Raw genomic sequence first — 23210 nt, 5'->3', positions numbered from 1 at the left:
ATCAATAAATTTTTTAATGAAAATTTACCAAAATTAATAGGATTTGTTTGCAATATTAACATTAATCTTATCTTTTTGGTAACAGCGATTGTTGCTGCATCTTATTCCTCGCATAGCTAAGAAAAACAGTAACCCTGGCGTCCGAAAATTACCCGAAGGTATGTACTAAGTTTTTGAAAACAACTTTTGTACATTAAAATATCCTAATTTGTTCAATTTGTTAGCTAAAAATGTTATATACAATTCGCAGAAGATGCTGGATGGGTGGTATTGTCGTTCTATAGCGAACATGCAAGCTAACGAAGCTTCCAGTGTGAATAATCCCGTCAAGACTGAACCAGCGCACAGTCTCGACTCCCGAAAAGATTATTCCAGTGACAGCAGCAGTGAAGCAGAACCGGAGCCTAACTATAAAGCACAGTACCTGAGTCTGAAGAAAAAACTCAAGTTTCTTATTTATGTAAGTTAAGCAATCAAAATGGTGCTATATTTTAACCCATCATTCCCCAACTGCCGTATACAATTGAAAATCTATTGTGTCTGCGATACCAACGATGGAGGTGTTAAAGAGGTAGCATAATTAATAAAGCAAATAATTGTTGGATACTATTTACTTCCAGTTAAAAAAGAATCTGGTAGATATGAAAAAAAAAAATTAGGTTTGTTTTGTATTGCAAATGCAGTTTTTTTATTCAATATCAAATCATAAATGTGATACTGAAATGCCCTGAGCCAGTAACAGCTATTAATATAATGATTTCACAACACCAGCAATTTCTTTGACATTCAGTTTTTTTTCTATGTCATTTCAGGAAAATGAATGCTTTCAAGATGCCTTACGAAGTAGTCAAAAAAGGCTTCTTAGAGTGTCACGAGATAGAAGCTTTTTATTGGATAGGTTATTACAGTATGAAAAACATGATAGCAGCACCTCAGATAGCGAAGAAACTGAGTCTTCTGATGATAATTCTTACAGTACAGAGGCAGCTAAGAGGTAGTGTTTGTAAAATATATATTTCCAGTCTGTAAATATTATTTTCAAGATTAAAAAATGTCCTACACTTAATCTCACTGCTTGGCAATAAAGTAAGCTTTTGCAAACAGTAGTGAGTACAGTACTATCAGAGAAGTTGATTCCTAGGCTTGCGGATCTAAGTATAGTCCGTGCAATCCACGAAGACACGCCCCCACTATTCCTCCTAATCGTCTATAGTATATGTGTGTATCTTTTGCTAATGTTTGAGTGTTATCGGTACACACTAATTACCTATGAGTGCACGCGCATACTTTAATAAATAGACCAATTAAGAGAAAGCATCACGGTCAAAGGGAAAGATGCTCACAAAAATTGATGGGGCGTGTCTTCGTGGATTGCACGGACTATAATTGGTCACGTTAAGTCAAACCCATCCGACCAATCACAACTTACATTGAATTGACATAAGCCGACCACATGACGCAGGTCCGTCAACTGCCTAGGAATCATTTTCCTCAGTACATGTAGTAAATTACTTTTACGGCATAAATATTTTGAAGCATAATATAATCACTTGGGTACCTATGTAATTTAATATTTACTCTACTATAAAATGTTTCCAGGAAAAAAGCTGAAGCTAATTCTGTACACCAGATGTCCACACCATCTTTACTTAACAGAGGTCAAAATAGCACAGCCAAAAGGAAAAGAAACCCTGCACCTAAAAAGCAGACTAATATAGTAAGAACTCAATTTTCTTTAATTTGAGGATAGTACACAAATAATTTAGAGAGATTTGGACATTTTGTAATTAAGGCGGTCCCCCTATGGAGATGCCGTAATTTACCGCTTTTTAGAGCTTTATAACTCACAATTTGAAAGCTACAAAATTATAATAAGAATACACCAATAATCTTCAGTATACAAACATTCCTTTCCACATTTTTAATTTTCTATTTTTGTTTATTATACTCATGAAATCAGCTTCCAAAGTAAAACCAATTTATTAAAATTCAAGCATACATTCAGAATCTCCCTAGTATTTACAAATTACTTTTATTTGAAACACATGCCAATATCATAAACTACATATTCCATGTTTAAATTTTTTTTAGGTCAATTATTATGAACTAAGATAAGTAAAAAAATAGGGTTTTGGTGCAATCTCGGCAATGTGGCAGATGTATGGTCAAGGTTGTTTGCTCGGGGGACGGCCTTTACTCTTGTTATGAAACATTATTTACATAGCCAAGTCTACAAAAGCATCATAACACCAAATTTCAATGATGTCAAAAGAAGTAACAGAAGCCTTATCAGTGTGTATCTCCACAGCATCAAGCTTCGATGATGAACAAGGCATCTCCAGCTCTTGGGTTTGGTCTGTCAGCCAGTGATGGCCACATGACACCAGAGGAGGTGGAGCGACATCTGCAGTCCAGACAATCCTACCTCGAGCTACTGCCAGAGAGGGCACCACCTACAGTGCCAACGGAAATGTTTAGCAATGACCCTTCACTTGATAGGTAGTTGTATAATTATTCCTTTATTTAAAAATAAATATAAATGTTGTAATTAAAAAAATTACCAAATAATACTTGCACTTAATGATTCCTTAAATAACAGCTAATGGTTGTGAAGGGACCTCACTTTAAATTTTGTTTGGATGTTTCTACCTATTTACATATAATTACATCTGAAATAGATCTGAAATCAATATAGAGTTCGCTGCCAACAAAAACATAATTTATTTTAGTATTTGTGGCAAATTTATCACCTGTGAAAATTAGAACTGACTGACATCCATGTCTCAGTAATGTTTGATTGTTTTTACCTTAAGGGTACAGAAAACTTAAGACTAATATTTATTATTGATTTAATTATGTTTTTATAATATTATTTGTATTTTAAGCTACGCACCGAAGCCGGCATGCATGGCCCTGATTTTATTATGCGGCCGGTTTTGCCAACTGGGCTCTGTGTGTAGACACCTTTAATACACAATAATGTTAACAATGTAGATAACCTTAAAAATGTTATGGTGTTTTCTCTTTTCAGTGAGTCAAATGATGTTCAAGAGAATTCACCTAATGTTGAAGAATGGTTTGATTAGCATACGCCAAACAAATAAGTTAATTTAGAATTAACCTAGACCTAAGATTTGTTGTGTATATTTTTATACAAAACCTTAGTAAGTATACTGGTACATTAAATTTATTGTAAACAAAGTTTTGTTTATAATTTACCATCCAGGACCTTTCAGCCCCACCACATGGGCTGCATCTTTTTGTATAAAAATCATTAGCTAGTAAATGAAACAACATCTTATAATATATGAATGGATTAAATATACTTTATTTTAGACAGATAAATAAGGTACAATATGATTGCAAAGCGTTGACGTCTATAGGTATCAATTGCATATCATTTTTCATGTTCGAATGTACACACGTAACCACACAGTATGTTACCCTAATATAGAATCGATAAATCTTGCCCGTTAACATTCATAATATACAAATATGAAATACATAAGGTACCAACTTCTCGTACATGTTTAAACATTCTCAATTATGATATATTCTTAACCAACCTACCATGCAAAAATCTCAGCATGCTACAGATGATAATACATAATCAAAATGTATTATATATATTATTCTAAATGCTAGAGCTAAATAATTTCATACTCGACATAGTACCTACAGGAAAGTTTCTAACACTTGAGATTCCGATTTAAACTCGCGAGAAAACCTTAACAGTTGTAATATTATGTGGAAAACTCTAATTCATCAAAGTGATGGCATTTTACATGAACATGGTAACATCTCTTACAACAGGTGAACATTTTAACGTGTCTTGCTTGTACTATCAGAGAAGTTGATTCCTAGGCAGATGGGGGCCCTACATTTGGTCGCGTTACGTCAAACCCATCAGACAAATCACAATTAACATTGAATTGACATGATCCAATCAAATGATGTTAGTCTGTCAACCGCCTAGGAATCAATTTCCTCGATGGTACATATAATTTGTTTAGAGAAAAGCATCACAATACAGTTACAAGCTCAATTACAGCACATAAATAATAATTTACATTTTGTTGCATTTTATATTGGCGTACTACACAAACAAGCAATATTATACTATAAAGGTTCTTAAATCTTATTGCTCATTTCTAATGTAACATCTAGTAACAACACCATTAATTATAATTTTAACAATTTCTCTTGGTAGAAAGCAGGCGGGCTGTATTTCGTGTACAGTTTGCCGAATTTGGTTATGAGCACAAAATACCTGGACCCCTCAATAAAAAAATAAAAATGGATTTAAATGATTAATATATTAAAGACATACTCGCCTTTTATAATATAAAATATCTAATAGAATAACATTGCTATTTTGTTTTTAAAAATAACATAAGGAATTTTTATGACTTATTAGGATCCTTACGTCGAAAATAATAACTTTAAGAAAGTCTAGTGTATTTTTATGTTACATAGAATTAAAATACAATTACACAATTGGTTTTAAATCTCTTGTTTGTATATTTGCAAAGAAATTTAGAAACAAAAATAGAGAGAATTTATTATATTGGCCAGAACCTACAAATAATAAAAGCCAGAACATACAGTTCATATCTAATATAGTTCCACATATTATAGTACAGTAGAGTATATTACCACTGACAGACTTGCTAGTAACATACATTCAATAGTCAATACTGTATTATTGAGAGCATTGTAATGCTTTGGCACAAGGCCTTATTAATTTGTTACTGAGAATACACAATTTATCAACAGCCAATGAAATATGTAAAGTTGTTTGATTTGTTATTATTTTCAATTGTAAAATTTCCTTAAAAAAATGGAATTTAAGCAACAAATAAATTTATTTAGATCTAAATACATATTTTAAAAATAAGTTTTAAAATAAATTATATGAATATACACAAGAGATTTAGATAAATATTTTAGATCAGTGTAAACTTTGTAAAAATGGTTATTATATAACTCATCTAAAGGCCTTGTGAGCCAATTTAAACACACTCAGTGTGCTCATAAACAATAAAAATAATTTACAAAATATTGTGTCTAATGCCTTTTGATATTTTAAAACTGATCAGCCAGCAAATTACAGATCTCCTGTGAGACTGTCTCTTTACTTGATCTGACAGTGAGTCTAAACATTTGAGCTTGTTTGTTTGGTTCCAATCTCATTAGGCAACCCACTTGCTGGAGTCTCGTGTGGACAATACCAGCACAAACAAAATTGTCAGGGTTAGGGTCTATGCCATCTAAGAGCTGCATGCCGAATCCTGATAATTTGATGCGCGCCGATCCTAAATCGATAGCCCCTTGAGCTTTAAAGATTTTCTGAGCCCTCTGCTGTTCACCACCTAGATTTTTCCACCTTGCAAAGAAGGATTCTCCGTTCATCTCGGTGGGTTCAAAGAATTTATTCAATGTGAGTGGGAGCTTCATAGTGATCTTTTGTGGAACATTATTATACATGAACGACACAGACATGCTCGGCGCGTCTGTGAAGTCTTCTATGCATTCTGCTGTCAACATCTGCTGGATTTGAGCACCAGCTTCCAATACTGGTTCCATGGGCTTCATTTGCACATTCAACTTATGTAAATCGGTCCAGTGGAGTTCAGGGCGAACATTTTGAATGGGAGACTGGGTTTTATTGCCATAGAACAAGCCGATTCTGCCCAAATTTTGCCTATATTCACTCTTCACACCGATTTGAATTAAATCATTCTCAAAGAGAACACCATTATTTTTGAACAAGAATTTCTTGACATTATTCTGTTGTACAGTGGTTGGACTAATTTTAGGGGTATATAAATCTCCAAGTACATCTAATAAGCCATTCCCAGTGGTCGCAGTTGAGTTTCCAGGGGGAGTTGAAAGTCCAAGAAGATCAGCACTGGAACTGTTTGTGTTCACTGAATTATTATTAGTAATAGGGGCAGGCATGGCATTGGGCTGGGGGCTCCTAGACTCTCTAACATCATCTGGAATGCGTCCGGGCTTCTTCTTTTTCAGAACAGCCAAAATAGATGATTCCCTCTCAGGGAAAGCAGGCATTTCCTCTAGAACAGTGGCCAACACATCTGAACTAGCAACTATACTCAGCTGTAAGTATTCTGAGGCTCTCTGCTGCAATTCCACGTCAGCTGAACGCAAATTAGAATCAGCCCGGAATACTTCTTGCACTCTATTTTTAATCTCTGGGAATAAATTAACCAGTTTAATATAGGTTGATAGTAGCAGTGCTCTTGTTGCTGCAGAACATAAATGATACTTTGAATGCAGGAGTTCAAATTGCACTTGTGGTGAGGACCGGGTGTCGCCAGCTATCAAGTTACCAAACTCACCAAGTATGTATCCGCCCACTTTCACCATGTTCTCATGACATGTGGGGGCTTGCAGAGCCTCAAACACAGTCTTAGCCGCATAGCCTTGGACCTCCTCTCTGTTAATGACTATTTGGATTACTCTATACCAAACCTCTTCGGACACATAATCACCAGCAATTCTTATTAGATTTAAAATTACATCTACATACCAAGTAAAATCAGTGGCATACTTCTCTGCCAGGATGGCCACTTTCAAAACCATCTCTTCTCTTATTGAATAGTCAGCCGTCTCTAAGTAAGCCAACATCTCCTGGACAATTTCTTCAGCGTTAGTTTTATCACACATTGCATACAACAAATCAACAGCTTGCTGTCTCACTGACACATCCTTCTCCATTTTCATAGAAAGTATAACCACTTCCTGATGCTTTTTGACTGCCTCATGAGAGAATTCTGAAGTAGCAAGATGGCACATAGATTCAAGGGCAAGATATCTTAGATTTGTTTCTCTGTTACTTAAAAACTGGCCCAGCTGGTTGCAAGCCCTTACCAACAGATTAGGCTCGCTGTCATTATGAATAATAAGACTTATGGCTTCAAACAGGACAGCATTTTTGGCATTTGAATGCTGCACTTTCTTCGATTTTGGTGGCTCCTGAGCCTTATTGAAAATAGTTTCCAAGCACTCAGATAGGCGCCCTCTGACACCAGGTTCCTCAGAAGGGGGTGTGTAATTTTGGAGGAGACGTAGAAGCTTGACAGACAACCACGGGGCAGGTACAAAATAGTATGTATAGTCTTGCAGATCTGTGTAGCTGGCTGTAACGATTCGGCTCAATCTTGCAACGGCCAAAGTGACACACCCCTTATATTCTTCTGGGTTTTTCTTCACAAGTGCATCAATAAGTGATGTAGCTGCCGTCACTACACCCATATGGGAGTCATTCAGCAAATGTATGATTCTCGATGTCCATTCTCCACCAGGGATGATTTCTGGAGATTTGCGGAAAAGTCTCAGGAGACACAGAGCTGCTGATTGTTTGACAACATCCATGGTATCACCGGAAACAAGATATTTCGGTATCTCCGTTCCGAAAGCCTCTGCCATATCTTTGCTCCCGATATTGGCGATGCACTGCAGAGCGAGATTGACGTGTATGGGGTTTCGAGACTGCAGGTCATTTTTGATACTCTGGATGATGAGCTTGATGAGATCACTGTTTGTATTTACCAGCACTGATATGAAGAGGTATCCTATTTGCTTCTCGGAGTATTTGTTGGAGGAGAGTAGATTTACGGCTTCCATATGACCGAAATCAATATCGTGACCGAGCAGAAAAATAAATAGGAGCTTACATACGTACTTCTTCTTTTGGTATCCATCGAGGGTTTTGTCACCTTTGAACTTGCTACGTATGTTAGCGAGCTCCTTGTTGATTCTTTTGATCTCCGCTTCTTTACTTTTACAGTTTCTTATATCCGATATGAAGACTGCGAGGCCTCGCATACCATCTCCCCTGACGGCAGGCATATTGCCAAGTGACTTATCGAACACCAGTTTTATGGCTTTCTTGTACTTTTACCCAAAAAATTGATTTCCACTAGTTAAACTAGGATCACGGGGGAGTATATTTATATTGGACCGGGTAAATTATAAGCCGTCATCAAAAACTCGATTCGGATTCGGCCACTGAACTTTCTTCTACAACGCCTTCCAACATTATCTATGAATTTTGTGATACGAAAATGTCAGATTGAAATTTGTAATAATGTTGCTAGAAATATCCTTCCATTTTCACAAAAAAAAAAATGCTGCCTGCAACTTTTGATATTTAATTTTGTTTATTTCGTGGAACCGTACAACTGATCGCGGTAAAAGCTATCGTATGTCGTAAAACTTAAGTATCTCAATATTAAATTGCACCGAAATCAGTTCAGCGTGAATGCCGTGAAGAGGTAACAGATAGTAAACAAAATATTTGCTTTCTATATAAAACTGGAAGATAGACTCGCATTATTTTTGTTAGCTTGGATTCTGCATTTAGTATACTTACTTTTTTTTTACCTGATCTGAAGAATTGTTATAATATCATCGTTTGCTACTAAAGACAGAAAACTTGTAGAAAATTAAGCAATATTGATCATGAATTATATTTTGTACTCAGAATAATCAATTATTGTTCTTTTTTTAAAATAAAATATTTTATTTTGTCTAGATTATCTACCTTCAATTAGGGAAAATCCATTAACTGGCAATAAAATAAATTAGATTGTTTATGGATCAATATCTCAATGCGTTACAGGCTATAAATAATTTCGATAATTAAAATCTAAATTATCTAATAATAATTTAGGGAAGATTACGAATATTATCGCATAATTTATTACATATTAATCAATTCAATATATAATAACTTTTTTCAACATATTACATAATACGAACAGAAGGACATAAAATGCTAACTGGCTACTGAAACCCTAAAGTTAAAATAGTAAGTTTTGACCTTTTAAAATGAATTTCCTCGAGTGAAAGCGATTTCTTATATATGTAGGAAGTTAGTAGGTAAATGGTTCAAGTTATTAGATATTCGATATATAGATATATAAGTCTGTCAAAAAAGTGAAGAAATTAAAAAGAGGCAACATCGCATGTCATCCCTTTCAAATCAATCTAAGAAAAAAGGGATGACACTACGATGTTGCCACTTTCTAATTTCTTCACTTTTTTGACAGTAAAGTAGGGCAGGCCCACGGTAGGGTAGGCCGCGCCGTAGGGTCAGTACTTACTGAGTACTGAGTACTGACCCTACGGTCTACGAACCAACCTACCAACTTCCTGCCTATAATAAATCGCTTTCACAGTTTCACTCGAGGAACTTCAATTTTAATTTTAGGATGGGAGAAGGTGGAGAAATCAAGTTATCTGTCAGTGTCAAATATGGCAGCATACGTCAAAAAAAATCAAAACGTAATTTGTCAGTGAATGTGGAGTGAAGTCACAAGATCTAGGAAAATTAGTTTTTTACTTTGTTATAGTTTAATAGTACATTCGCCGAAATCAGTGTTTCATTTAAAATTAATTTTCTATTCGTATACAATGGATATAATGGCGTTCACTTTAAATTCTCGATTATAAGTGACGCTGATTTCAAAGATCAATTTATGAATGATGCAGTCTGTTTTTTGGACTGGCAGAGTGCTATCACGTGCTCTAAGAAATGGATTGTCGAGTTTATCTAGCTCTGCTGAATTAAATGTTTCTAAAAAGAAACATCCATATTTAGTTTCAGTGGTGTGTGGTTTTCCTAAAGATATTGCAAATGGAAGGTCTCACAAAGGCCAGTTTGGAGACGACGCATGGTTCTCAACTAACTCTATCAATGCAGACGTTATTGGTAAGTAGCATTATCTTGGAACAAAACCGGCCAAGTGCGAGTCGGACTCGCGCACCGAGGGTTCCGACAGCTTAAAGGTATTATAGACCTGAGTATTTGGTATGAATTTCAATTTAATACCTCTACGCGTTTATGAGGAAATGGGTAGTAAGTTTAAAATTATTAAAAAAAAATATATTATGTGATGTAACTAAAAATTTATGGTTTTCGTAATTTTTCCTTTATCTATGCTATAAGACGTTGCTTCGTACCAAATTTCAAGATTCTGAGTTCACGGGAAGCACCCTGTAGGTTTTGATTCCCTTGCAAGTGTCGAAAATTTGCGGCATAAACGGCTGTATCTTTTGATTGCGTTGGCTTAGAAGTTTGATTTTTTCACAGCTTCAAGGGACAGTAGACCTGAGTAATTGATATAAATTTCAGCTTCATACCTCCACGCGTTCCTGAGAAAAAGGGTCTTGACAGACGGACAGACGGACAACAAAGTGATCCTATAAGGGTTCCGTTTTTTCCTTTTGAGGTACGGAACCCTAATAATAGTTTTATGTTAAGATATATAGTGAAAATAGTTTGCCCATTCCAATAGTCTATTTTGTGCCAAATTTTATCAAAATTCGTCTAGTAGGTTTTTCTTTTCCTAATATTTGTATTTAATTAAAGTGCTTGTTTTCTCTTGTTGCCATAACTAGGTGTAGCTGTTGTTAAAGCTTCCACCATATTTTACTTCAATAATAATTAATACTTCAATTTACAAATATCACATGCAAGTTAATTAGTATGTTGGAGAAATTCTTTTATTACTGGTTTACAGTTTTAATAAGCCCTTTCTAGTAAAGTTCACATCCATACTAATATTAAAAATGCGAAAGTGTGTCTGTCTGTCAGTCTGTCTGTCTGTTACCTCTTCACACCCAAACCGCTGAATCGATTTTGCTGAAATTTGGCATGGAGATACTTTAAGTCCTGGGAAAGGACATAGGATACTTTTTATCCCGGAAAAATGTACGGTTCCCGCGCGATAAACGAATTTTGGCGCTACGGAGTTGCGGGCGTCATCTAGTTTTTTATAAAAATGTCAACACATTTTGTTTTTAAAACTCAACACAATAAATTGACTAACACTTTATAACTTTTTTGTTATGTATTCACTCTAAATCTATATATTTATAAATCATTGGTACTTTTATGATATTATACTAATTATGGCATTTAAAACTGACTTTTTAATGCTGTTTGTACATGGAAGGCTCATGTCAATAACCATTTTAACTAGGAGTTGCCGATGGTGTGGGAGGATGGCGTGCATATGGCATTGACCCGGGAGAGTTTTCTTCGTATCTCATGAGGACATGTGAGAGATTAGTGCAAATGGGTCACTTCAAAATGACAGAGCCGGGAGATCTCCTAGCCAAGTCGTACTATGAGCTACTAGAACACAAGAAACCAATACTAGGTAAGTGGTGGTTGTAGTTTCTTGGCATACTTAGGCCGTGTTTTATGTTTTAAGGGTACTTGTTACTACTCATAAGTTACGAAACACTTGGTTTTGTTGCTTTCTCCCTTTTTCACTTATATTTTACTATTATACAAAGTTAAAACATAAGTAGCTATTTTTAGTTTCAAGAAATAACAAGTTTATAATCAGTTTGGAAAAATATATGTACTGTTTATTTCCATTTCTCTTGCTGTTATTACTTCATCAACAATGTTGATAAATTTGTTTACAGGAAGTAGCACAGCGTGCGTCATGATCTTAGATCGCACAGAGAGTGTGATGCGGGCTGCAAACATCGGCGACAGCGGGTACATGGTGGTGCGCGGCACGAGGGTGGTGCACCGCTCCCACGAGCAGCAGCACTACTTCAACACACCATTCCAGTTGAGTCTGCCTCCTCCTGGACACGACAGAAATGTCCTCAGTGACAGGTATGTTACTCTTGTGAATGTTTTGTTATGCACTTACAGGCTGCAGCTAAAGAGCATGCATATACTTTAATTAACTAAGTTAGTAGTATTATATCTTCTTTCATGCAATGTTTAAAAATACATAACACATATAATTCTTTTACATAAACAGTTTAATTTAAATGTAGCATTTTGTTAGCTTCTGTAAATAATAATATAAACATAAAATAAAAAATATAAAGACAAATTTTGTAAATCTCCTTGACACTTTGACCTTGGGTCGATCTGTGACTAACTGATAATGCCATTGTTAAATTATCTCAATAAAAAGTGATGTTGCAAAAGGTCCAAACTCCAAAGTCGTGTTTTTAAACATACAACTATAATTAATTATGTTCCTTATTAAAAAACAACAGTTTATGTATGTTTATGACAGCTTTATGTGATGTAACTAATTAATGATTGCAAAAAGGGAACAGTTTAGATAAGCCTTTATTATTGTATTGTAATTGTTCATTTTCATTAAGTATGTTATTATTTTACTCATTTATTTTATCAAATTGAAAAAGTTATTGTACTTATTTTTTCTTAGAAGTTATGGTTTTTCCTGCAACTTTTAACAAACAATGATAATATAGCAAAAAACCTAAGCAACGAACCACTGTTAAAACATTTACATGAAATACTAGTGTTATTACCTTTTTAAAATAGGTACTATTATTTGTACCATGTTTTATAAATGTGTTATCAAATAAATAAATAAAAAGTGTTCGTTTAAGTATGTCGTAATATTATCGGAGTCTAAATCAACATATATTTTGCTGATAACTGTTTTTCTCAATAACATAATTATCAGTAAAGAAGGAGACATAGCGTAGAGGTCAAATAAATACAGATAGGTAATCTTATAGTCGTTAGCTTCAAGGATTTCGTAAGATTTAATGACGGTGAAGTTTTTTGATATCCGGAAAAACCTATTCTCATATTTAATGTGATGCTTAATTTTTAACTGCAACCTTTTTATCTTATTTTATTTTGGCTTGAGTACAGATAATATAATGCATGTAGGCGGTACCTTTTTTCTGATGCATCTTGAATGACAGGATAGTGGATAAATATTACAATATTAAATATTCACAAATGTAAATGTTATTCTAGAACGAAAAATTATATACAGGAGATGCTTTGCTTCAATCCATCCATACTATCCATATCCATACTAATACGTACTAGCCGGCCTAGCCGTGTTCGTGCGGGAACCGTACAATTTTTTTAATAGAAAGCATCCTATGTCCTTTCCCAGGATTAGTAGACTAGTATATCGATACCTATTAAAATCGATTCAGTGGTTGACAGACACACTTTTGCATTTTTAATAGTACTAGTCTACTAGGTGACGTTCGCAACTCCGTTGCGCCAAAGTTCGTCTATCGCGCGGGAAAAGTACATTTTTTCGGGATAAAAAGTATCCTATGTCCTTTCCCGGGACTGAAAGTATCTCCATACCTAATTTCAGCAGAATCGGCTCAGTGGTTTGAGCGTGAAGACAGAAGAGGTAACAGACAGACAGACACACTTTCACATTTATAATATTAGTATAGATAACATTTTTGGCGTGTGCTGCCAGCGCCTCATATTATAATAGATTATTATATTTATTCAACTCTGCCACCTATAAAAACAATGAAATTAGAAGATATTATCTTTGATACAATGAAGTTTCTAACAAAACTGTTTGGAAATGCTAAGTTTTGGACTTATCTCAAAGGTGGCAATAGATTGATAGAATTTTATTTATGTACACACTGTTCTACTTCTGTCGGTATAAATAGATCGATAGCGATTTAACAATATAGCAAGCGAACCTTGAAGTGCTATTAGGTATAAATAACACTTAATCTTCGTTGTCGCCTTGGTGTTTTGCATCTAATGGCCTGTTGAAAGAAAATCCTCTTATGCTAAGTACTGACATACGGTTTTGCTCGATAGTTTTACTCACTAACCACCGTGTGGACCGCCAAAACTGATAGCTCGAAGGCTCGCTTCGAGCCGGCTCGATGGATTTAAATATTATTTCAAATAAGTCATTTCCTTCGATTTGGAGTAAAACTATCGAGCAAAACCGTATGTGAGTACTTAGCATTAGACTCAAACTAATGATTAAAAAAATGTGATTTTAACGAAATTGGAGACGGCTCCAAAGCTTAGGCTTTGCATCTGTTCTTTGTACTTGAAACACAATCATCTTATAGACAAACTCATAAACTAACTAAATAATAATTTTAACCAGTTGTATCTGATGCCCTGTTGAAAGTCAATCCTTTAAGAGGCAAACTCATGAACGAACCAAAACATGACTCTCACCACATTGTAGATGCCTGCGAAGCTTAGGTTTTGCTTGACTTGATGATGAGAATCTCATGAACTAAAAAAATGACTTTAACCATTCAAATGCCCCGAGGTTAGGTTATCATTGGTAAGGTCTTCCGGTGAAATTATCTTGAAAGAAGGAGCATCGTTAAACGAATAGGCTGCGAAAACTGATAAGATTGTTGGGAAGGCGTTATAATTCTAAAGGCGTTTATTATATTACTTCCTTCTTTATTAGGTGTTCCCTGTGTTATTTAACACCTTATTGACTCTCCCTCATCAATAAAATGAATATCATATGGCAGTATAGTTTTCAACAAAGCAATATGTAAACATAATGTATGAACATGCGCACTAGAAGCGGTATATTTTTAGCTCGGCGCTGAACGGATAATTTAGAGTTTCCACCGGTCATGAGACCATGGCATAAGGCATGGTCATGTGCTCATTCCGTTGTATTTCTGAAAGCTCTAATATTAGATTTTTTAGTACACTGGATACTTGCCAAACCTTAATAAACATTTCAAAACACAAAACCAAAATATAAACGATTGTGCAAAAACGTTTAATTGAAGTTTTATTACGTAATATGTTACAGCACATCCTTTAACGGTGTTTCATTCTTCTGTGTTCCCATACTTAGTCCTTTCATGACCATGAACATATTTACAAAAGCCAATTTCATCAATCATCAGTAACACTATCTTATTTTTTTTATCTCACTTTTTTTATATCACTATTTTATTTTATCTATTTTATTTACCGGAGGCCCAATCCCCAACCCTTTTCGATTCCCTACCCTCCCCTCCCATATTTCCTTCCCTACCCTCCCCTATTCCCTCTTAAAAGGCCGGCAACGCACCTGCAGCTCATCTGATGCTGCGAGTGTCCATGGGCGACGGAAGTTGCTTTCCATCAGTTGACCCGTTTGCTCGTTTGCCCCCTTTATTTCATAAAAAAACAATATTAATATCTATTATTGAATAAGTTCGATAACTACATAATATATTCATGTGGTTAATTAAAACTTCACTGACTGACAGAGCCATAATATAATTTCAGCAGACCACTTTTCTATTTTAACGGAAGGTTAATTGCGAAAAAGTGATAAAGTTTTAAAGCAATTTAAACGTTTCGAGGTAATCATTCAGCCCGTATAACTATAAAATTCAATGAGACTTCACGCCCATGCATTATTCCTTCAGGCTGTTAAAGCAATGTTGAATGCCGCACAAAATTTTCGTCATTAAAAATCCTGAAATGTACTTCGTATGTTACTTTAAAAATATATTACAACACACCATAAAGCGTATTAGGCAAAAAATACTATTGTGTGCAAAAACACCACCTTTTGGACGGTATAGCGATAGACCAGCCAGTGGCGTAACTATAACATCCGGGGCCCGTGGCAAACTGATGGGGCCCTGTCAGTAAAAATCGTCACGTTAATAATAAAACAATGTATAAACAAAAAAGACGCCTCCGTGGTCTAGCGGTATAGAGCTCGGCTCTTGACTCTGAGGTCGTGGGTTCGATTCCCGCGTTGGAAACATGTTATTTCCAAGTTTGGTTAGGACAGTGCAGGCTGATCACCTGATTGTCTGACAAGTAAGATGATCCATGCGTCGGATGGGCATGTAAAAAGTCGGTCCTGTGCCTGATCTCTCACCGGTCGTGTCGGTCTGCCGTCCCACTGGGTTATGAGAGTAAAGGAATAGAGAGTGCTCTTGTGTACTGCGCACACACTTGGGCACTATAAAATTACTCCTGCGTTCCTGGCCTGGTTCCAATGAAACCGGCCACCGTCACCGAAACCGGTGTGGGAGCTATTATTATTAATGTATAAAAAAAAATCTGACGGGCCTTTTTGGGTCGGGGGCCCGTGGCATTTTGCCAGCCCTGCCACCCTATAGTTAACCACTTAAGCCAGCATAGTAATAAGATCTAAATGGTACTCTTCTGTCGCTACTTTCGCACTGAAATTGCATAAGTTTCCACCAACTTCGTGCAAAAATGTCTTCGTTGCGCGAGAACCTCAAACTTATGTAGGTAACCTTTGGGGACTCTAACTATATTATTATCCATACCAATTTTCATCAAAATCGGTTCAGCACGCTAAGCGTCAAAAGGTTACAGACAGGCTTTCGCATCTACAATATTATGAATTGGGGTTTGTCTTCTCTCCTTAACCCTTCACCCAGTAAAGTTTTCTACCGTTATCGTTTGCGGATAAACTAACACATGACCTGCTTTGGTAGTTCTGCAGTCAACGTACCTAATCTACAACACAAACAACCCAGTTCACAACTTTTCTGGTTTCACTTGTTTGTTTCGTTTGCAAGTAGGTAAAGTCGACGACATAACCAAAAACCCTAACCCAAAAACCAATAAAACGTCCTGAATCATTGACATGTTTATTAATTTACATATGCAAACAGCTTAAATTACTGCAGAAATTATGGTATTGTTAGCGATGCCGCTTACAAGAAGCCCTTCTTGCAAGTAGCCCTTCTGTATCGTATTTACGCACACAAAAGTATGTAGTAGTTTGTCTACGTCTGCCGTCGTTGCGTTTTTTGACCAATTATTTTGATACTTACTTATCTCTAGCATAATTCTGATGATGATGGTTGAGAAATTTTCGCAAAGGTATTATTAGCACTGCTTATGAGTTGTGACTAGACAAACAATTTATGTAACCCAGATTTCTCCACAAATTATCTGTGGCTTGAATAATAAAAGTAATGTAACAGTCGCACTGCGGCGTTTAGTGGTAATTTCCCTAAGTGCCGTTGCCCGTTGTATTGTGCCCTTGTCAAATCTACACTCCCATGACTAATGCTGTTCATTGAACGCTCTGTAAACGTAACATGAGTATTATCCTATAGAAACCGCCATGCTATAAAAGTAGCTGATGCATCAGCTCTAATCATTTGCTATCATTAAAGTCCGTACCTACAGTGCTTTCGGAGTCCACTCCAAGCAAAACATTCTTACCGACTACCGAAAAAAAAACTAGCTTTAATTACACTCATTAACATGGATTATTAGCTCAGTCTTCACGTAGAGATAACATGACAATATCGTCAGAGGACACGAGGTTTAGCACGTGGATAATATTATAATCTAAAGTACTAGTAGATCTACATCGGCTTAAAACACCGAGTTTAATGTGAGTTACGACGTAACTCCTAAAGAATTAATAAAATATGACAAATGATGAATTTGTGTACAGTGAACATGCTCAAGTTTGCTGCATAGCAATAATTATATCCATACAGATTTCAGATTCACATTACACTCTGTACGTAATGCGAGTCGCCAACAAGTGGTAAAACTTAAATAAATGATAATTTGAAGCCTAGCCTAGGCTTTAAGTGAGTTGCAAAAAAAAAATAGCAGCTGACGAATTTTTATTTTAATTCCAGGCCCGAGTCGGCGGAGACGGCGGAGTTTCGCGTGGAGTGCGGCGACGTGATACTCGTTGCGACCGACGGCGTGTTCGACAACGTGCCTGAGACGGTGCTTGTCGCAGAGATGCGTCGCGCGCAGGGCGTGGCCGGCGACGCGCGACAACTCCAGGCGGTGGCCAACTCGATCGCGTGGATGGCGCGAAACCTCTCGTTTGACGGATGCTACATGTCGCCATTTGCAAAGAGCGCGCGCCAAAACGGCATCGATGCTATTGGTGAGTTTATTTTTTATTGGCAAAAGTAGTTAGCAAGGAGTTGTGGCAGGGCCGGATTTATATTTGTATGAGAGGCGGGGGGCCACTTTAATTTTGCCGCCCCTATGTACGAACTCTTTCGCCATCCTAGGACGCTGCCGCTCATAGGCCATGGCCTTTACTGCCTAGACATAAATCCAGAGCTGAGTTGTGGTTGATAAGATTAATGTCTGGTTAGCAGAAGTCATCTATTCACTGGCGCTTTTGATTGGTTATTGTTTGGAAGTGAACTAATCAACATTTCTGTTACTTACTACTCCTGTCTAAAAACCTAAGGAAACAGAAGGAAGGTTACTTGATGTGTGTATTATAAAAGTTTTTTATGTTTATAGATAGCGGTTACAACTAACAATGTTGGTAATGTTTGTAATAATTTTTTCAGGTGGCAAGCCAGACGACATTACAGTGTTGCTAGCTATCGTAGCCCTATGAAGACGTCAATTTAGAAAAAAATCGTAAAATCTACACCAGTAGGAAAATGAAACGACACCAAAAAGTCAACATAATATTCGATTAATTGTAGGCGTGTTGTTAAAATTTGTCTGATGCGTATATGAGATCTGAAGACCAATAATTCTCGTAACTATTTTTGGTATAATCTCGTTTCGGGCTACGTGTTGACTCATTTCCGTACAGGGCACAGGAGCAGGACGGCCTGAGTGCTGAGTGTAAGTTTTTTGTCACTTCTCACCCTGAATACCACTGACCTTCATTATACAAGTACGCTGGACTTACAATACCCTTTGAAATGACTGCTGGTTTTTGTGTCAATTTGAAGCGGAATCAGCGCCCCCAATGCGGGGGAAGAGAACTAAATTTGACGTAGAAATGACGTTTGAAAGTTGCCATATTGGCGCTGATAGCAGTAGTGGGAGTACTTGGAATACTAGTTTCTATAACCAATAGCGATTAAGCGACCATTTGCGAGTTACGTCAGATTTAGTTCTCTTCCCCCGCATTGGGGGCGCTGATTCCGCTTCAAATAGGCACAAAAAGCAGGTGGGTATCATATGTTAAGTCCAGCGTACTTGTGCGTAATGGAGGTCAGTGCTGAGTACACATTACAACAAATTATATGGCGTCGAATTTGTTACAATTGTTTGCCACTAGGGGCGCTGTTTTGATCCCATACAAATAATTATTGTTTACACTTGTATATGCAGTTAAAGAAAGTAACACTCAGCCTCTTGAAAATCCAACCGGAATGGAACCATTAATATTTGCGAGAATCCCTGATCTGAAATTGCAAGTTTGTAACAGTAGCGTATACCACTAGTCAGGCAGTGATATTTTGTATTGAGTGAGAGATAGGCCTCCCAAAGTTTGTTGCAAAAGTATAATGTATGTTAAGTAACATAGTAAGCTTAGAACTCCAATTTTATATCAATTTCCTAAGCAATATTATTATATAAACTATTTAATATTCATCATTAAAATATATATTTTTTTAAATAAATCTGATTAAAATTACTTGATGATGTCAAATAAATTTCACTACTACTTTTAAGTGCGTGAAAATGCTTCCTGCGCGATTTCGTTTTGAGCTAATGGGGATTGTCCATTTTTTTTTAATTTTGCTCATTACAAAAACATTTCGAGGAATAAGGTCAGTGATCGTTTTTCTGTATATAAACGAAAAAAATACCCATTAGTTACTTATATTTTTGAACAAATATGTTTAACCTTTGTTTGACCTTCAATGGCGTTAAATTAGCAATAAATTCGACCAACATTACGTTTCGAACTTTTGGTAAGCTTCTCGTATCAGCTCTCACATAATGAGAACTTGCATTTGACGAACCAGCCATTATAAATAAGATTGAAAGGAAAAAACATACTGCAGAGGTCAATTACTGGCCGCCAATGATGACGTCAGAACGAAACTTTAAAAATTTATTGAGAAAAAACTAGCCAATGAATTTCAAAATTATTTAATTTATATTCTTAAAATACCCTATTTTAACGAAAAAAAATATAAAAAGTACATGTGATTTTTTTTGGACAATGCCCATTACAAACATTATACTTTTGTAATCAAACTGAATGTAAAATTGCATTTGATTATAATATTACGATCAATATATCTTATTTCTACCTATTCTTACTTGTATTTGACCCAAGTAATAAATTTTACTCATAGAGCAAATATTGAGTTTGACTTAAGTGTCTGATGATGTACGATTACTTCCACCATAAAGTTTCTTATTTGGTCAAATCAGTTTTGTATGGCAACTTTTTTTTAATTGATCGTTCCTTAATCCTTTCATATTTGTATAAAAATTTGTTGACATGTGATTTGAATGTGGTTTGGCGATTGGAAGCCTAATGTAAAAATAAACGTGTGCATGAATAAAGACTGACACTAGTTATTATTGTTCTTGTTGACTTATGTATGAACGGTTTAGAAAACCATGTTCAAATCAAGAAAATGGTTCTAAGCATTTTTTTAGTCTTTTTAACGTTTCATTTATTTAAGTATTATCAATATGATACCATTACATTTTGAATTTTGTTTTTCACTTGTATACTACGAATAATAAAAACTAAGGAAACGTAACTCCCATACTTCAACCGTTTTAAATTTGGCTCCTTTTCGAACACTAAAATATGACAATTCAGATTTTCGCCAAGGTCGTATCCCAGGTAACGTATCATAATATTGCGCGCCGGACGACAGCCTGCGCGGTTATTGTCATTGTCATAGTTATGAAACAATAATTGTCAAAAGCGGACAGTATTATGCAGTATACACCAAGCACATCTACTATCACGAAGAAACGAGCACATAATTATTATTTTAAAATCAAACATTTTCCTCTGATCCTTAAGACATCGATAATAATAATTAGGGCCCGGAAAAATATATGTATTAAAAAATCCAAAATATGTACATAAAATATGGACTAAAAAATCGAAAATATGGAAATATATGGAGTATCAAATAGAAATATGGAAAAAATATGGAGTATAAAATTACAATAATTAAACATTGTTTTAGTGTAGGTAAGAAAAGAGTCACTCGTGATAGTTAACAAAGAAACAGATGCCAGAAATATGCTTTGCTAGCCAGCATAGCATATTTATATGGCATAGCTGAGCCAGAAAGCATATTTGGTTTGGGAATAAAAGTCTTTATTATAGAAAATAATGAGTCCGCTTAATATTGGCTAAATGATCTCTACACGTCACATGGCCTGATGGTTGCATACGTCAAACATCAAAAATCGGCATTTTTTTGTGTAGGTATTACTTAAATCCTTTATTTTATCCGAAGACCGAAACATACTTCAGTTTTTGTTTAGCCATGTCAGCAACAGGACCTTTAGCATCTGAAAATTTATTTTCTATTTCTTCAATAATCTTCTTTGGAAACAAAATACGACGATAAAACGCGAGAGAAATTAATCTTAAACTGTCCGAGCACCTAGAGAAGACGTTTTGAGATTACAAAAATCTATGTGCTAAATTATTACAGAATTGAAATTAAAAACTTACGTAAATTTTGTAAGTTTATAAGCTATAATTCACAATTAATATAATATTTTAATAACAGTTAGCAGTTTTTTATTTTTGTTCATTTACAATATTGAAGGAAAAACTTATATTTTGTTTTTGTCGATTGAACGTAACTTATTACATTATGTTTTTTTGTTTTGTTGTAAAAAAATCCGTAGCAAGAAATATGAGAATACCCATATCATCCTATAACGCATTTAGTATAATGTCAGCCAGACCCTAAAATTTCGTTTATGATTAAATTGTTACATCTTGTATAACACTGTCCATGGCTACTTTGTAAAAATTTTGTAATTATATTATTTTTTGATTTTTTTGACTTTTCGAATAACATGTAAATTTAATAAGACAAACACAAAGAGACCAGCTTAATTTTACGCAAATACCCTAGCATCCAACTTAAATAAACCATCTTTTTTGGGTCGACAAAAATACAAGAACTTTAAGCATAATTTTAAACAATTCACTTACAGATGAAAGGTTATTCCTGTATTAAAAGTCGTATCTGTATGACTTCTACACTATTTCACAGGGCATTTAGGCATTTTAACACAAAAATATTGTAAAAAGCTACGTAAAAAGTAAGTAAACAAACTTATGTAAACAAATTGTAAAATGATTAATTATTGAAAAATGTGTACCGAACACATGCATAAATATGCATGTATTCGGGTCACATTTTGTAGCCTTTTGGTGCACTTTTTTTGACGGAGTTACTCTTCCTTAGTTTTTATTATTTGTAGTTTGTATATTATTGATTGATTCGATATAAACTGACCGTTGCGGATGCATTTGTCAATTTATTTAATGTGTGAATACATTTTGTATTTTTTTTTGTGACTTAATGAACATATTATGTGTATGTGGCACTTTAAAGTTTAGTCAATATATTTTAGCAGCGCAGTTACCTCTGCAGATTAAAAGTGCTAGCGCGGCGTTTAATGACTAATATTAAACTAGCGACGCTAATGCAGTCAACGTTAGTAAGAGTAAAAAAATATGATTCCATACATAGAAACAGCAATGTGTGAACTGTCAAATGGATTTCACTGCTTTTTTTGTGCTGAAGGCAGGTCAAGTAGCCCTGATGTCACTGCGACCCTTGAGGATCTATTGTGACCATAAAGTTAATATACCTAGCGGAATAGAGAAACAAAGGCCTGAGCAAGCGATGTCACTATCACTATCAGTAACACTGTGTGGTAAAAAGAGACGTGTGATACATGACAGCAGAACTAATTATTTTCATCTGTTTAATGACCAGTCGGCACTTATCGGCACGTTGACAATTTAATCTCAGAAAGATGCTTGTGAAATTGTATACGTAAACAAATATTTACACACAGACGTAAATCAATTTCGGTTTCGTTTGACAGCTCGAGATTCTTGCTCTATTCCGCTAGGTATATTAACTTTGTGATTGTGACTAGATTTCACTGCTACAAGCATAGACTAAGACACGAAGAAGAACTAAGACACGACAGAAGACTAACTTTGGACACATAACGCTGTGAACGTGATGTGTGCAACGCTTGCAGTAGTGAAATCGTATTGACAGCTCACTACATTGCTGTTTCTCAGTACGAGAGATTTTTTTTATTCTGTGCTTTTGTGACCTGCTGGGTCTGCCCTACTTATACTTTGACCAATCGCCTTTGCTGAACAAGACCTAATGTGAAGTGGCTCTACAGTCAATTAATAATTATCTAATTGACGTATAACGGTTTTGGTATTGACTGTTGTGATTTTTGGTTGATTCAAAACTAAATTAATTCTTAGGCGTTTAATTTAATATTAGTATCTATAAAATTGATCGAGGGCAACAAGATGTACGAGTATTCACTATGCATTATGCTTTCGAACAACGAAAAAGTGTGCAACCTAAGTTGCGCTAAACTAAGTTGAAACAAACAAAATTTTTAATTTTCTTAAATGTAGTGTCCGACAGAAGGT

The 23210-nt window shown here is 35.4% G+C and overlaps 3 protein-coding genes across 4 annotated transcripts; 2 read left to right on the top strand and 1 right to left on the bottom strand.

The window, feature by feature from the left end:
* On the top strand, nt 1-3201 carry LOC121732956 (INO80 complex subunit E). The gene is made up of 6 exons (XM_042122997.1): nt 1-158; nt 251-460; nt 813-994; nt 1600-1717; nt 2309-2499; nt 3032-3201. The coding sequence occupies exons 2-6, from the start codon at nt 254-256 to the stop codon at nt 3084-3086; spliced, it is 753 nt and encodes a 250-aa protein (XP_041978931.1). The 5' UTR covers nt 1-158; nt 251-253; the 3' UTR covers nt 3087-3201.
* Nucleotides 3202-4903: 1702 nt separating this feature from the next.
* LOC121732948 (AP-2 complex subunit alpha) lies at nt 4904-8080 on the bottom strand. Its single transcript, XM_042122985.1, has one exon. It carries the CDS (start codon nt 7873-7875, stop codon nt 5086-5088), a length of 2790 nt encoding a protein of 929 aa, XP_041978919.1. The 5' UTR covers nt 7876-8080; the 3' UTR covers nt 4904-5085.
* Nucleotides 8081-9308: 1228 nt separating this feature from the next.
* Nucleotides 9309-18503, top strand: LOC121732952 (protein phosphatase PTC7 homolog). 2 transcript variants are annotated; one of them, XR_006036467.1, is made up of 6 exons: nt 9309-9739; nt 11013-11192; nt 11467-11665; nt 17443-17702; nt 18124-18333; nt 18391-18503. XR_006036467.1 is itself a non-coding variant. In XM_042122989.1 (5 exons), the coding sequence occupies exons 1-5, from the start codon at nt 9511-9513 to the stop codon at nt 18171-18173; spliced, it is 918 nt and encodes a 305-aa protein (XP_041978923.1). In that variant the 5' UTR covers nt 9309-9510; the 3' UTR covers nt 18174-18503. The 2 variants fall into 2 exon arrangements, 1 of the variants encoding a protein (XP_041978923.1); XM_042122989.1 differs by having other exon boundaries at nt 18124-18503.
* The last annotated feature ends 4707 nt before the right edge of the window (nt 18504-23210 follow it).

This window comes from Aricia agestis, chromosome 13, assembly GCF_905147365.1.
Source record: "Aricia agestis chromosome 13, ilAriAges1.1, whole genome shotgun sequence".
Lineage (NCBI taxonomy): Eukaryota > Metazoa > Arthropoda > Insecta > Lepidoptera > Lycaenidae > Aricia > Aricia agestis.
Note: the sequence above shows the minus strand (reverse complement) of the source record. Positions and strands in the feature narration are given on the sequence as shown.